Source organism: Anarhichas minor, unplaced genomic scaffold (assembly GCF_050575085.1).
Source record: "Anarhichas minor isolate MPS153535 unplaced genomic scaffold, ASM5057508v1 ptg000058l, whole genome shotgun sequence".
In the NCBI taxonomy this organism is placed as follows: Eukaryota; Metazoa; Chordata; class Actinopteri; order Perciformes; family Anarhichadidae; genus Anarhichas; species Anarhichas minor.
In genome coordinates, this window is record NW_027466504.1 from 4,812,549 (window position 1) to 4,826,473 (window position 13,925).

Sequence of the window (13,925 nt, forward strand, 5' to 3'; positions counted from 1 at the left end):
ACCTGTCTTGTTGTTTACAGCCTTGAAATGTTGTGTGATCCCTCGTGCTAAAGCTATGATTAGCTCTTTGATCAAGTCAGCTGTCAGAGAATGACATCACTAAATGACCCCCCAGAGAGGACCCCTCATTACAATGAAGATGTCATTGAGCTCTATTGTTCCTTATTTCATGCTTTGCTGTAATCACACAATGATGCCTCTAATTCTTCATATATGACAGTAATAATGGTTCAGCTAATGATAAACACAAGTGACGATTCTTTTCTCTGGAATCATTTATATCTCATTCCTGGTTTCAGGATTGATTTGTGAGCATCAAATGCTCAAAGTGGGGAATGTAATGTAAACTTCTGGATGTGATGTGTTCTTCCAGACCTTGTGACAGATCACTCAATGACCCAGCTGACCACAGACTTTATCATAGCGATCAGGCAGTAAATGTGAAGAAAGCCTCCGTTTGACCTCTCAGTAAAGAGAGAGACTTGATGAGTCTTACACAGTGTTGAAAGACCAGATGAGGTGGAACTCATCCTCTCTCTCTCTCAACAGTCTCCAGAGGATGAACCACTGGCTTCTCTTCTGTCCTTTAATCATTTGTGCATCTCATTCATTTCACTGTGCTGTGAGTCCGGCTGCAGACGCTTCAATGGAGCTGACTTTGTGCTTCATTCAACACTCGTTAACGCCACAGAGTGTCCTTCTGACCTCATCATCATCATCATCATCGTCATCATCATCATCATCATCATTATCAATGTCATCATCATCATCATCATCATCACTTTGTTTTCATCAACAGTTTGAAATCCTCACCTTTGATCAACAGAGTGGCGTGCATCTTTGAACATAATAGGCTCATGTATAGACCAGTCACTCTTCATGGACACACAGCTGGGTTCAGGTCCAGGCTCAGGTTCAGGTTCAGGTCCAAGTCCAGGCTCAGGCTCAGGTTCAGGTTCAGGTCCAGGTCCAGGACAGTCTTGTCCCTGATGGATCCTGGTCACAAGTGTAGAAATAGAGTCAGTGAATGAAAGACTTTGAGTCATGAACAGTTAGAGATGGTCATTTATTATGTATTTATTTAATTTATTTAAAAGGGACCATGTACAGTTTAAACATAAATGTCTCCATCTCACCTCTGAGCTTTGGTCTGGCTGGTTTTAGAGGGAGGGACTCCCTCCTCTCTGTCCTCACACTGATTCATAGCAGAGTCCACACCTTCACACAAACACAACAACATTATTTCTCTTCATCATGACAAACACACACAGCTCATTCACCTCAATACTAAAGACACTCATGGGACAGTTTCCATGTTGTCACTTTGAGCTGCAGAGTCATCTCTAAGAAATGACGTTCACAATGTTCTTTAGTCTGTTGGCTTGTTTGAAGACTAGAGGAAGACACTTCATGTGGCTTTTTATTGGCCTTTCTTTGGGGATGACGTCACTTTTCACTTCTATTTGACTGACTTTGAAAAGCTCTTCAACGTTTGAAATGTTCCTCTGTTTCCAAGAGACGTTTTTAAAAGTCTACATGTGATACGTGTGCCGACCAAATGTTGTACATCTAGGTGAACCTCTGAAGCATTAAAACCACATCATATAACTAAATTTATGGTAACGTGATATGTTGAAGCCCTCACAGTCTCTCACACTCAAACATCTACCAGGTGACCTCAGTGAGTCCCTGAGGGTTCGGGGTTTAAGGTCTTAGGGGGACTCTGGGATTGGGCCCAAACTTCATACAGGTGAGAGCCCATGTTGTGGTTCCTCAGAAGGGGGCGCTATGGAGCCAGTTTCTAGTACCGGAGCTAGACCTCCAAATCAGACGGATGTTTACACCATGACTGACTCATGTTTAAGAGTTGACCAGGAGCCCAAGAACCTCGATGTAGAGCTCAAACACATACGAGAATAATAATCATAATAATCATCATAATAATGATAGTAATAATAATTATGATAAAAATAATCATAATTATTATAATAATAACAATAGTATGAATAATGATAATAATAATCATGATCATAATAATAAACATTAAAAGAACAATAGCTCCTCCTCTCTGTCTTCTGGTTCTAATCAAAGTGAAGTTTCATATGTACAGTATTACGTCTTCGTCCGCTCTAAAGCTACCGCACATACCTCCAAGGAGTACTTCCGGTCCGGATTTCAAAGTAAAGAGTCGCGTGAGTTCTAGATTACGAATTTCCGTGGAACAGAATATGGTGGAGATCATTTCACTTCCGGTAAGCCTGTTTATATACTGCTGGGTGGCGTCATCAATATTCACACATAATATTAGTGTTTTATATTACTGATCTTCAAACTCTATAGTAACTGAAGTTATCAAATACATTTGGAGTAAAACATTTATTTAGTTTAAAAAAATGTGGAGGAGTAGAATTATAAACTACCATAAAATGTAAATTATAAGCTAAAATACAAAAAACACAAAAATGTACTTTAGTACAGAAGTTGAGTAAATATAGCATGTAGTCTATAAAGTATTATCCAAAAATAAACTATTTATGAATTGCTGTTTTTTAATCTCTCATCAAAGTTAGACAAAATGGCTGAATCTTGGTCTCTGGAAGGAACTTTGACATTAGATTGTTCAAAAGGTACACAGTAAAAGTACTTCATATTATATTTGATTGTAGTTTAAATAGTACTGAGTTCAAATAATAGGCTCTTAAATTACTGTTCAGGGGTCTCATTTATAAAACAGAGCATAAAATACACACTAAATGTTTGCATATGTTCAAATGAGGAATTACACATACCTCAAATAATATTCAGATTCATAAAACCTTGTGTTCGCTACCAGAACAAAGAGTCCTCCAAGAGTCCCTCAGTGAAAAGAGTCGCTCACTAACCTTTAGAAGCAGAAGAAGCTGCGACACCACGAGCTCCAGAAGCGAAACTAAAGTAGAAACAGGAAGAGAGGGGCCGTCACGAGGACACCAGAACCAGTTCCACATGTTGCTTTGTATTGAAATTAATATTAACAATATCAACCTTATCAATCCTGTAATATATATATATATATATATATATATATATATATATATATATATATATATATATATATATATATATATATATATATATATATATATATACACATACACACATATACACACATACAGGTATATATATATATATATTACAGGATTGATAAGGTTGATATATATATCTATATATATCTATATATAGATATATATTATAATAATAGTAATCACAAATACACAACTCATTATTTAAACAGACGTTTTTCACAAATTGTGTTTCGGAGCTCAATTTAAGATTACATTTTCCTGAGTAGAAATCTTACACTTCAAAGTTCACAAAATATCAGTAAATATATATTTTATATACAATATAATCAAAATAAACAAATGTTTGAGATAGAAAGGTATTCTGTTTTCATTGGAGTCTGGGTGAAGCCCAACACTCTGTAGACAACATAGACAAATTAACACAGTAGATGTAAAAAAACAAAAGCACTTCACTTACCAAAGCTGCTGTTCACTATTTAAATACAAAATACAATGTGCTACTTTGCAGTGATATTTGATCAACAATCTCTTGATTTCTCCAGAAGTCACAAAGTACCTGCTGAACATGGTGCATCCAGATAAATGTTCTTCTCTTGGTGATGAAGACCTTCATCATCTGGAGGGTCTGGAGTTTATGGTCAGACAATGCGCTATGTTGAAATATTAATCAGACAAGTTTTAATATTTATTTTGTGTAAATTATTAATTACATACGATATAAATCAGGACATACAAATATGATAATTACATAATTGATTACTTAACAATCATTAGATTAAGCGATAAAGAAATAATTATTAGGTGCACACAAAGAAAATCTATATAGATTTTCTTTGTGTGCACCAAATGATTATATTTATATTTGTATATATATACATTTTAAATACATCAACTTGCAATCTGGAAAACTGAAATGAACATTTTCCCCTATTTTCTGACATTGCTTCATGAATTAAGAAAATATCTGATATATAAAATCAATAATACATTTTTAGATGTACTTAATCTTGGTAACGAGAGCCCCCTTTAAAGGGGGCTAGAGGGGGGCGGGGGGGTGGTGTACATGTGTACAATTCACTTTTGCGAAAGGAATAAAATAATAAAACAATAAATAAAAAAAACCTGTGTAACAAAGAGATTCTGGGCGAAACAACCATGGGAGCCATTTTACACACTGCAAAACACAATTATACATGAACTAAGATCATATCTGGAAGATATCTAGAAGATTTGCCACAATTTTGGCCAAAAATCGACGAACTGTGCTCTTTGTATGATCTCTCATCACGAAGCACGGATCGCACATGGCGGATGAGCACATCTAGCAGGCTCGTGATTCGACCCGGAAACGAGCAGCGACGTCGAAATTACTCTCTTTCAAACCGTTCAAAAGTTGTGGGTATACATGCCAACATCAGCCACTGGTCACGAGAAAATAAATTGGGTAAAAAAACTTACGTTTTGACGGTTTTGGCGATGAAAAACGGATTTATTCCAGCGGATTTCGGCGCAGCTCTTTCCTCCATGTTGTGCTGCATGCCTGTGAGTGAGATCAATGCGCTGGCGGAATGAATGACAAAATGGCAGACGATTCTGTGGGGTGGAGCAATCCATGTAGAGAGGGGGGTTTGCCCTGCATTTTGCGATTTTTAGTCAGTAAAGAGAAACGGAGATTCTCAAACACCCCCGTATGGCTCCCGTTTGACTATCTCACATCTAAAATGGTCTCACACTTGTAAATCGGCCGATCACAGGCCTTACCAGGGTCACATATACACATTATGAGCCAGTTATTGTTATGAATGACAGATATGACACATCATAACTGCTCAAAATTATTCAAAATGGTATCAAACTGATTTATTAGGATTATTGAACACTCAGTGATAAGAAAAGTGAATATATAGTTAATATTTAGTTATATAGTATATAAAATTAGAATACAGCAATGCAACTGCTGCTTCCAAAAATGAGAATTTTGCATGCCTTTGCTTGGTTTATGCTGGCCTGCTTCACTCAGTCAAAGTCAAATTTTGATTGATTCAGTTTTAGAGACTGTAAAACCTGTTGTGCTATGACTTTGGCTATGCCATTAATGTTTTTAGGCCTTATTTCAAGTAATATTTTAGACACAAGTGCTTTTTTTCAGGCGAACTTGAAACTTTTTCAATTTGAGCTGTGCCATATGTGTATTTGTTATTAACCAGTAACATATACACAATATTTACACATATCAGCACATCTCACAAGTGTTACCTGTATTATACAATCAAAATATTATTAAAATATACCTTGTAGTTGCAGAAATACACTCTCTTTAGTATGGGTATGCAATTTTCGACCAGAGGCCTAAAAATAGGGCTAGTGTTAAAGAGGTTTTAAAGTATATTTTACTCAAATCAGATATGTGACTAACTTTTCTGACTGCATGGGGTCAAAGGTCAACTGTGATCAGTTATTAGATAACTCAGTGAATTTAGTAAAGCCTCATTTCCCAACAGAAAGAATAGAACACGACCAAAAGAGATGCTTCCATCTCGATACCGACATAAAGAGTTCATTTTGTTCATCTTGTTCATCTGGATCAGAGCTGTAGATATTTTTGATTGACAGCGAGACCAATCGCTCACTTAAACTGAAGCATAAAGTCATATTTATATTTGTAACTCATTCAAAGACAGCCCCCTTTAATTCATCATGGAACAGTTTTATAACAATTTTACAACAGTTTTATAACAGTGATGATGTGACATGACATAATCAGATGAGTGGAGACACTCAGAGTTTACTATTTAGTAATAAACTATTTAAATGAAGCCAGATTTTCTTTTTCTTTCAACAGAAAGTGTGAAATCTTTTACATTTGATGCTTTTAAAAGAAAAAAAAGAAAAGAAAAATTAGTTCACAAGAAGAAGATAAAACATATAAAAGATCAGTGTTCAGATTACAGAAGAATATAGTCTTAAAAAATATAAAATGAAAGTAATCAATAACAGAATGAATTAAAATAAATGAAGTCAAATTTTATTTTATTGATATTTCATGTAAAAACGTATTTTGTTTCATATTGTTTTAAACATATTGTCACTTTAGTGCAGAGGTCTTCAACAGGGGGTCCGCGACCACTAGGGGGTCCGCGGCGGTACTGCAGGGGGTCCGCGAAATTTGTGGTTGATTAGACAATTACATTTTTCTTTTGTAAACATGAATCTTTCCATTATTTTAATAGTTCAGTATTGTATGCAAGATAACAGGTATGTTTATGCATGGCAGTGGCACTAATAGGCCATCACTCATTTTCATTTCCACATTTATGTTTAAAATGAAAACGTCAATTTGAATAGCTTGTTTGCATGATTATCATGCAATTGATAGACAATGTTGATATTGGCATTGGTATCAGCTGACAAGGTATGTTTATGAATGGCAGTGGCACGGCCTCCCTACTCACTGTACCTTGCACATGTTTAAAATAAAAACATGAATGTATGAACCTGTGTATTATTTGAATCGCTTAGTATTGAATGCACAATAAAGAGGTATTCATGGTACTAGGCCTAGTTTAATATAAAACACAATTTTATACAATATATATAGTCGGGGGTCCCTGCTCCATCTCTCTCTCAGCTCAGGTCCTTGGCCTGAAAAACGTTGAAGACCCCTGCTTTAGTGTGTTTGATTTGTAAATTTGTAAAGGGAAATATTTTATTCCACAAAAAACGTTAATATAAGACATTTCCTACAGCACCTGAAGGCACCACAAGAGCCCGCCTCCGAGAAGCCGTGATTGGTGGAGAGCTGGTGTCGTCAGAGGAGCAGGAAACAAGAAGTAGAGAACCAGGAGGACAGACTTTAAATAAACCATCAGAGATTCAATCATCAAACATTTGTATCTGCTGCAGGTGAGTTCACTTCCTGTTTGTGTTCTGAGACACCTGACTGACAGAGAGACAACAGCTGATTGACGCTGTGAGTGTCAAGCAACAGCAACACGATGAGGCAACGACAACTCTTTACTTCAGGAAACTACAGTATACTGCAGTACGAAGAAAAGTACTGCATGTTTCACATTAAAGAATACAGAAGTATTATCAGGACTACTAGTTCATCATACAGGACGATTCCTTCAGTGTGATGTAGTCTGATATATATATATATACACAGTATATATATACATACAGTGCCTTGCATAAGTATTCACCCCCTTGGATGTTTTCCCCTTTTGTTGCTTTAATACATGAAATCATGGTCAATAAAAAGCTTCTTTCATGTCAATGTGAAAACAGATTTTTACAAACTAATGTCAATTAATTAAAGATATATAGTGTAAAATAACTGTTTGCATAAATATTCACCCCCTTTAAAGTGACTGACCTAATTCAACAGAAGTCCAGCTAGTTGATGCCAGCAGTGTCACACGTAGTGAGATGGAGATGACCTGAGTGCAGTTGATGTGTGTCAAGTGATTGTAGTATAAACACACCTGTGTCTGGGAGGTCCAGTCTCTGGTTCATCAGTATTCCTGCTACAATTGCAACATGAAGACAAAAGAACACTCCAAGCTACTCAGAGAAAAGGTCATTGAAAAGTACAAGTCAGGAGATGGCTACAAAAAGATTTCCAACTCACTGGACATCCCACAGAGTTCAGTTCAGTCCATCATTAAGAAATGGAAGGAGTATGGCACTTGTTTAAATCTCCTAGAGCTGGCCGTCCTCACACACTGAGTGACCGGGCAAGAAGAGGACTGATGAGGGAGAACACCAAGACACCTAGGACCACTCTGAAGGAGTTCAAAGCTTCAGTGGCTCAGATGGGAGAGACTGTACATACAGCAATTGTTGCCCGGGTTCTTCACCAGTCGAAGCTGTATGGGAGAGTGGCAAAGAGAAAGACACTGTAGAAAAAAGCTCACATGAAATCTCACCTGGAGTTCACTCAAAGGCATGTGGGAGACTCCAATGTCAATTGGAAGAAGGTTCTTTGATCTGATGAGACAAAAATTGAGCTTTTTGGCCACCAGACTCGACGCTATGTTTGGTGAACACCAAACACTGCACATCACCACAAACACACCATCTCCACCGTGAAGCATGGTGGTGGCAGCATCATGCTCTGGGGATGCTTCTCAGCAGCAGGCCCTGGAAGGCTTGTAAAGGTAGAGGGGAACATGAATGCAGAAAAATATATCGCCAAATCCTGGAGGATAATCTGACTCAGTCTGCAAGAGAACTACGACTTGGGAGAAGATTTATTCTCCAGCAAGACAACGACCCCAAGCATACAGCAAAAGCTCCACAGAATGGTTCAAAGACCACAAGGTGAATGTTCTGGAGTGGAAGTCAAAGCCCAGACCTCAATCCAATCCAGAATCTGTGGCTGGACTTGAAAAGAGCTGTTCACGCCCGATCCCTGAGCAACCTGACAGAGCTTGAGCTGTTTTGAAGAAGAATAGAGAAAAATCTTAGTGTCCAGATGTGCCAGCCTGAGTGAGACACATCCACACACACACTCAGTGCTGTGATTGCAGCCAAAGGTGCATCTACTAAATACTGACCTGAAGGGGGTGAATACTTATGCAATTGTTGGGGCTAGATGTTTTCAGGGGAGACCCAGACCGCTGGACTTTCGCAGGCTGCAAACCTTCGGCAGCGAAGTCGCACCAAAAATGAACTGGATCCGGTTAACAATCAAAAAGTATTTAATAAACAAGAGAAGCTATAACAGTTGCAAACTGAATTACTCTATCGATATCAATATGTCCCCAGGGCAGAGTTCTCACAAGGCCCACTAAATAGCCCAGCCCAGCTGGTAAACTACCCAGAGTGGTAACGGCGCGAACTCTGGCAAAACCCTCTGGAACTAAGCCTATATTTAAAAGTCTCTGTCCGAAAGTTTAAATGTCCATTATCAGCCTCTGTGATTGGCCGAAATTCAATAGCCCCTCCTGGCTTGGGGCAGTTATCATCTCAGTGTTTGGTTGAAGTCGTCCGGACTCCTCCTCTGGTCCTGGTGGTCAGTTGTCCCTCTGTCCTCTGCTGCACCTCTGTAAAGTCTCACTCAAAATGTTCCCTTTCTGACCCTCAAAACTATTCATACAGTGTTTTAATACCTTTAGTGACTATACTTCTATGGTTTAATACATTCAATGAGTAAAATACTGTAACATATAATATCCTCTATAAGTAAGAATATTGTAAACATAATACATTCCATAAGTAAATATTTTGTGACTGTAACATATTTTGACATTCTTATTATTGTGACACTTCTACTCACCACTAGGGGTGTTATTTAATCCTACTTATAATATTTATTATACTGAAATCCTTAACACAATCATTTACTTTACCTTATATATTTTTAATTAATTAACATTATTTTGTAAAAATCAGTTTTCACTTTGATATTAAAGAGGTTTTTTTTGCAAATTCTTGTCAAAAAAGCCAAATTATATTGACCATGATTTCATGTATAAAAGCAACAAAAGGATGAAACATCCAAGGGGGGTGAATACTTATGCAAGGCACTGTACATGTACATCAGAAAGAGGAGAGTCAGGACTACAGTTGTCTTCCCTAACACGTCTTGTTCTGCTGCGCCCTCAGGTGGTGGAGGTCTGCTACGACGTCCTGAAGGAGCGTATCTTCTCCAAATAATGAGGGAAACAAGGGAAGGTGACCTTTGTTGACTGATTGAAATGTCATTAATACAATAAATGACTTAAGCAGGATTTCCTCTTTGCTCTATTTCTCTAAGATATCCAGTTTATCCTACAACGTTCGGCCTGTTGTGACAGTCAACAACGACAGTATATGGAACATATTTCACTGGGGATGTAACAATATACGGTGACTCAATACATCATACTGAGCAGCTGAAAAGTGGATCACAATGTGGACACATTTTCTTTATTTGAATAATAAAAGAGAGAAAAGTGTCTGATTTGGGACTACTTTTCTCTCCAACGTTTCTGTGACACTTACATTGAGGTGTGATGAGGTTTAAAAAGCCCTTTAACCTTTTGTTTCTGTATTCTGAACTTGTTCGACTGGTAATATGTTGATAATATCTGAGCCTTTGGTTTTCTTTAGTGAAGCCTGGTTCACCCACACAGCTGCTTCCACTTGTGGCCTAATTAGAGCTCTTGTCAGGACTGTGTGGATGTGAACAGACCGAGATCTATTAACACCTTCTGACTCTCCTGTTCTCTAACTTCTGTTAAGCTGCTGCAGCTCACAGCTTTATGATTTATTAGTCATTGATTATATAGTTGTTTGTTCAAATTAATAATATTCTAACATTTCTTTTCAGGGAATTCAGAAAGAGGAAATATAAGATTATTTGATATTTACACAATATTTAACAACTATTTGAACCTTTTTTTTTTAACAAACTATGAGATTCTAACAATTCTTCTGTTAACATGAAGCAACTTTTAACCTTTTCGAGACATCGAGGTGAAATCTGATTGGATAAAAGCTCTCCTTAAAACAAGCTGCACTGGAAGCAGCGCTGCAGGCTGGAAGCAGAGCAACAGAGGAGGACAGTAGCTGTGCAATGAGAAAATAAGATAATGGGAAAAATAATTAGAATACATGTAGTGTATTTATGAAAAATGATTAAATAATAAAATAGCTATAACTTTGTGATTCTGTTTAGGCCCTGACGGCCCACCACTGCCATTCATAACATTGCTGATGTCTTCCTGCTCACCAATCTCAACACAGATCTCCTCCACGCTCCATGAAAACAAAAGAGGGAATAACTCAGGTTATAGAGCTCCTCTTTAAACCATCCATCTGCTGAGTCCATATTTTCGGTTGGTTCCTTCTGTCAAGTTAAGGCAAAAAGGTAGCAGGAGATGGACCCAAACACAGAGACACGGGGAGCAGAAGGATGAAGAAATGGTGATTTTAATAAAGAAAATGTCACACACATGTATACTACATGTGTATATAACCTCCAACACACACTCAGTCACAGTTTATTTCTTTCTTTAAGATTCAAATCGAATTAAATCTAACGACTGAATGCGTCAGTTTATTTCCTTGTTTAATTTAATTAAAGATTATAATTTGTTTGAATCTTTAGTCCAAACTTGTTCAGTTGTTCAGGACTCTGAGACTTGATGTGCAGGGAGAGGACGCCCCCTGCTGGATGAACAACACCACAATCTGTGTCCCAAATCCATCATTCTACACACAATGTACTAAATACTGATCATATAGTAAACAAACAATCACCTTTATCATGTTAGAGTCACTGTTATTAACACGTATTGTTGGAAAGTCACAGAGCTCAGTTAAAGTTCATCAGACACAACTTTTATTTACTACATTTTATTATTCACATATACACCTACACACATACATATGCACACACACTCACACACATATACACACACAGAGACACACACTCGCTCATTTAATGAATTCCAAAAAGGTGATTGTTGGCTGCAATGTTTTTCTGATGGAATATTTTATTTTATTTTATGTGTGTGTGTGTGTGTGTGTGTGTGTGTGTGTATATATATAAAAAAAGTCTAATGATTACTTTAATATTATGATGAAGGTCTTCATCACCAAGAGAAGAACATTTATCTGGATGCACCATGTTCAGCAGGTACTTTGTGACTTCTGGAGAAATCAAGAGATTGTTGATCAAATATCACTGCAAAGTAGCACATTGTTAGTAGAAGAAGAAAAGACTCATGGACACTTTCAGTTTAAAATAAGGAGAATATTTTATTTCAGTTCATATATGTGTTATTGCTAATAACACATCTATGTTCATTTAGAGATCAGAGAGGGCTGTAATATAGTGAGACTTGCTCTCTCCGGGGAATCCAAGCAATACATGATGTTCTGTTTGGACACATAAGATGTACGACCTTCAAGAATCAGAGTAAGGTTGTTGAAGTTACATCACTCTGTTCAGAGTATTGTTTCATCAACCTCTAGCATACTGGAGAGAGAACACTACAAACACCACCCTGAGGATAAACTCCTAATCACATTCTCCTAACTCACACCAGCTGTGTGTGATCCTGTACACACTGAACTATCTGGTCAGCAGAGAGAAGGTTTCTCTAGCAGGAGGAGACTCTCCCTCCAACAGAGAACACAGAGACACTGAGGAACCAGACCTGAACCAGAACAAGAACCCAAAGCCAGGATAAAGAGGTTCAGTGAATGTGGTGTTGAAGGTGTGGAGGTGGATCAGTGTGTCAGAGGAGACTCTGTAGAAGGACAGAGAGCCAGCAGGACAGTCCACATACACTGCTACTCTACCAGAGGAGGAGGAGGAGGAGGAGGAGGAGGAGGAGGAGGTGGTGATGTATGTTCTTGCCTTATTGTGATAGACAGAGTAACCACCATCAGAGCACTCCAGACTCCAGGACTGATCATTCCCTCCAAACAAACAGTCTTCACTGTCTCCTCTCCTTCTGATTCCTCTGTAACTCACTGATACAGAAACTCTTTCTCTCCACTCGACCTCCCAGTAACAGCGACCAGTCAGACCAGTTCTACACAGCAGCTGAGGCCAGACATCAAACCTGTCTGGATGATCAGGATATGACTGATCCTCCTTCACACGTGTCACCTTCCTGTTGTTGTCAGACAGTTTGAGTTCTCTGTTCACTGTGTTTGTGTCGAGTGTGAGTTCACAGGAATCTGATGGAGAGAACAAGACACAATACAGCTGCAGTTATTAATCTATCATCTGTTTGATGATGACATCAGAGATGTGAATGAGTGATGTCACAGTTTGAAGATGCTTTGTTTTCATGAATCAAAGTCAAAGCACACTTACACTTCCTCAGACCTGGTCTGAACCATCGGACTCCAGCAGGCTCCACCCTGAAAGGAGGAGGAGGGTCAGAGCAGCATGAAACATGGACATTACATCGCTCTCATACACAGAGCTTTGTTATTCATGTTCACATGGAGCACTTATTATTAATCAGCTCATACTCTTTTACTTCACTGGAGCTTCTTCTGATTGGCCGATGACGACAGCTCATTATGTTCACTTATTCATGATATATTATTATCAGTATTATATTGACAATCATCCATTTCACACTCAGTTTCCTCTTCCAGTCAGTCAGTAAATCAAATGTTTAAACCTGCATCAATTGATTTCTTTATCCACTTGTGGTTCAGTGAAAACAAGCTGTAAACACAACATCTGACATATTATCAGCTTATAAAGTAGTTGTGACGGTTCTGGGTCGTGGTCACACGTGCGTGAGTTGCACTGCATGGGCGGAGTCAGTTTGTTAATAGAACCTCTACAAGTTCAAACCAACGGATGTACGACCTTTAAACTAGTGAACAAGTAGCTGATTACCTGTGAAATCTCTGACATCTAAACCAAAGTCAAGTCTCCCTTCAGTCGCTCATGGACGCAATCAGCCAGTGTAAACCAGACTTAATATCACGGCTTGATGCTTCTACTGAAACCATTAATACGGTGGTGATATTAATTATGATCTTTTATATACAGTATATATATATATAATATAAGAGGTAAACACCAAATCACTGCAGTACAACAAAGAGTCAGCTGCAACGAAGACGACATTGAGGACTTAAAAACCTGCATCAGTCACATTGAAAAAGAAAACAGTGAGCTGAAACAGAAGGCGGACTCAATGGAGAATTACAGCAGGTAATGGAGAGAGCTCACTCAGCCCCACACAGATGTATGTGGAAGGTGTCAGCAGCATGTAGGCACCTATGTGCATTTAATGTGGCTCTGTCCAGAAATTCATACATTTTGGGTTAAAATTGGTCACCAAATATCCTCCATAACACAGTGTCCTATTGCGCTCAATCCTGTACAATGCATCC

General features: G+C 38.1%; 1 protein-coding gene across 1 annotated transcript; it reads right to left on the reverse strand.

Annotated features, from left to right (window-relative positions):
• Window positions 1–11,907: 11,907 nt before the first annotated feature.
• On the reverse strand, window positions 11,908–13,440 carry LOC142933149 (neoverrucotoxin subunit alpha-like). Its single transcript, XM_076077291.1, has 2 exons — window positions 13,423–13,440; window positions 11,908–12,771 (listed from the first exon to the last, which is right to left on the reverse strand). Exons 1-2 carry the CDS (start codon window positions 13,438–13,440, stop codon window positions 12,130–12,132), a joined length of 660 nt encoding a protein of 219 aa, XP_075933406.1. The 3' UTR covers window positions 11,908–12,129.
• Window positions 13,441–13,925: the final 485 nt, after the last annotated feature.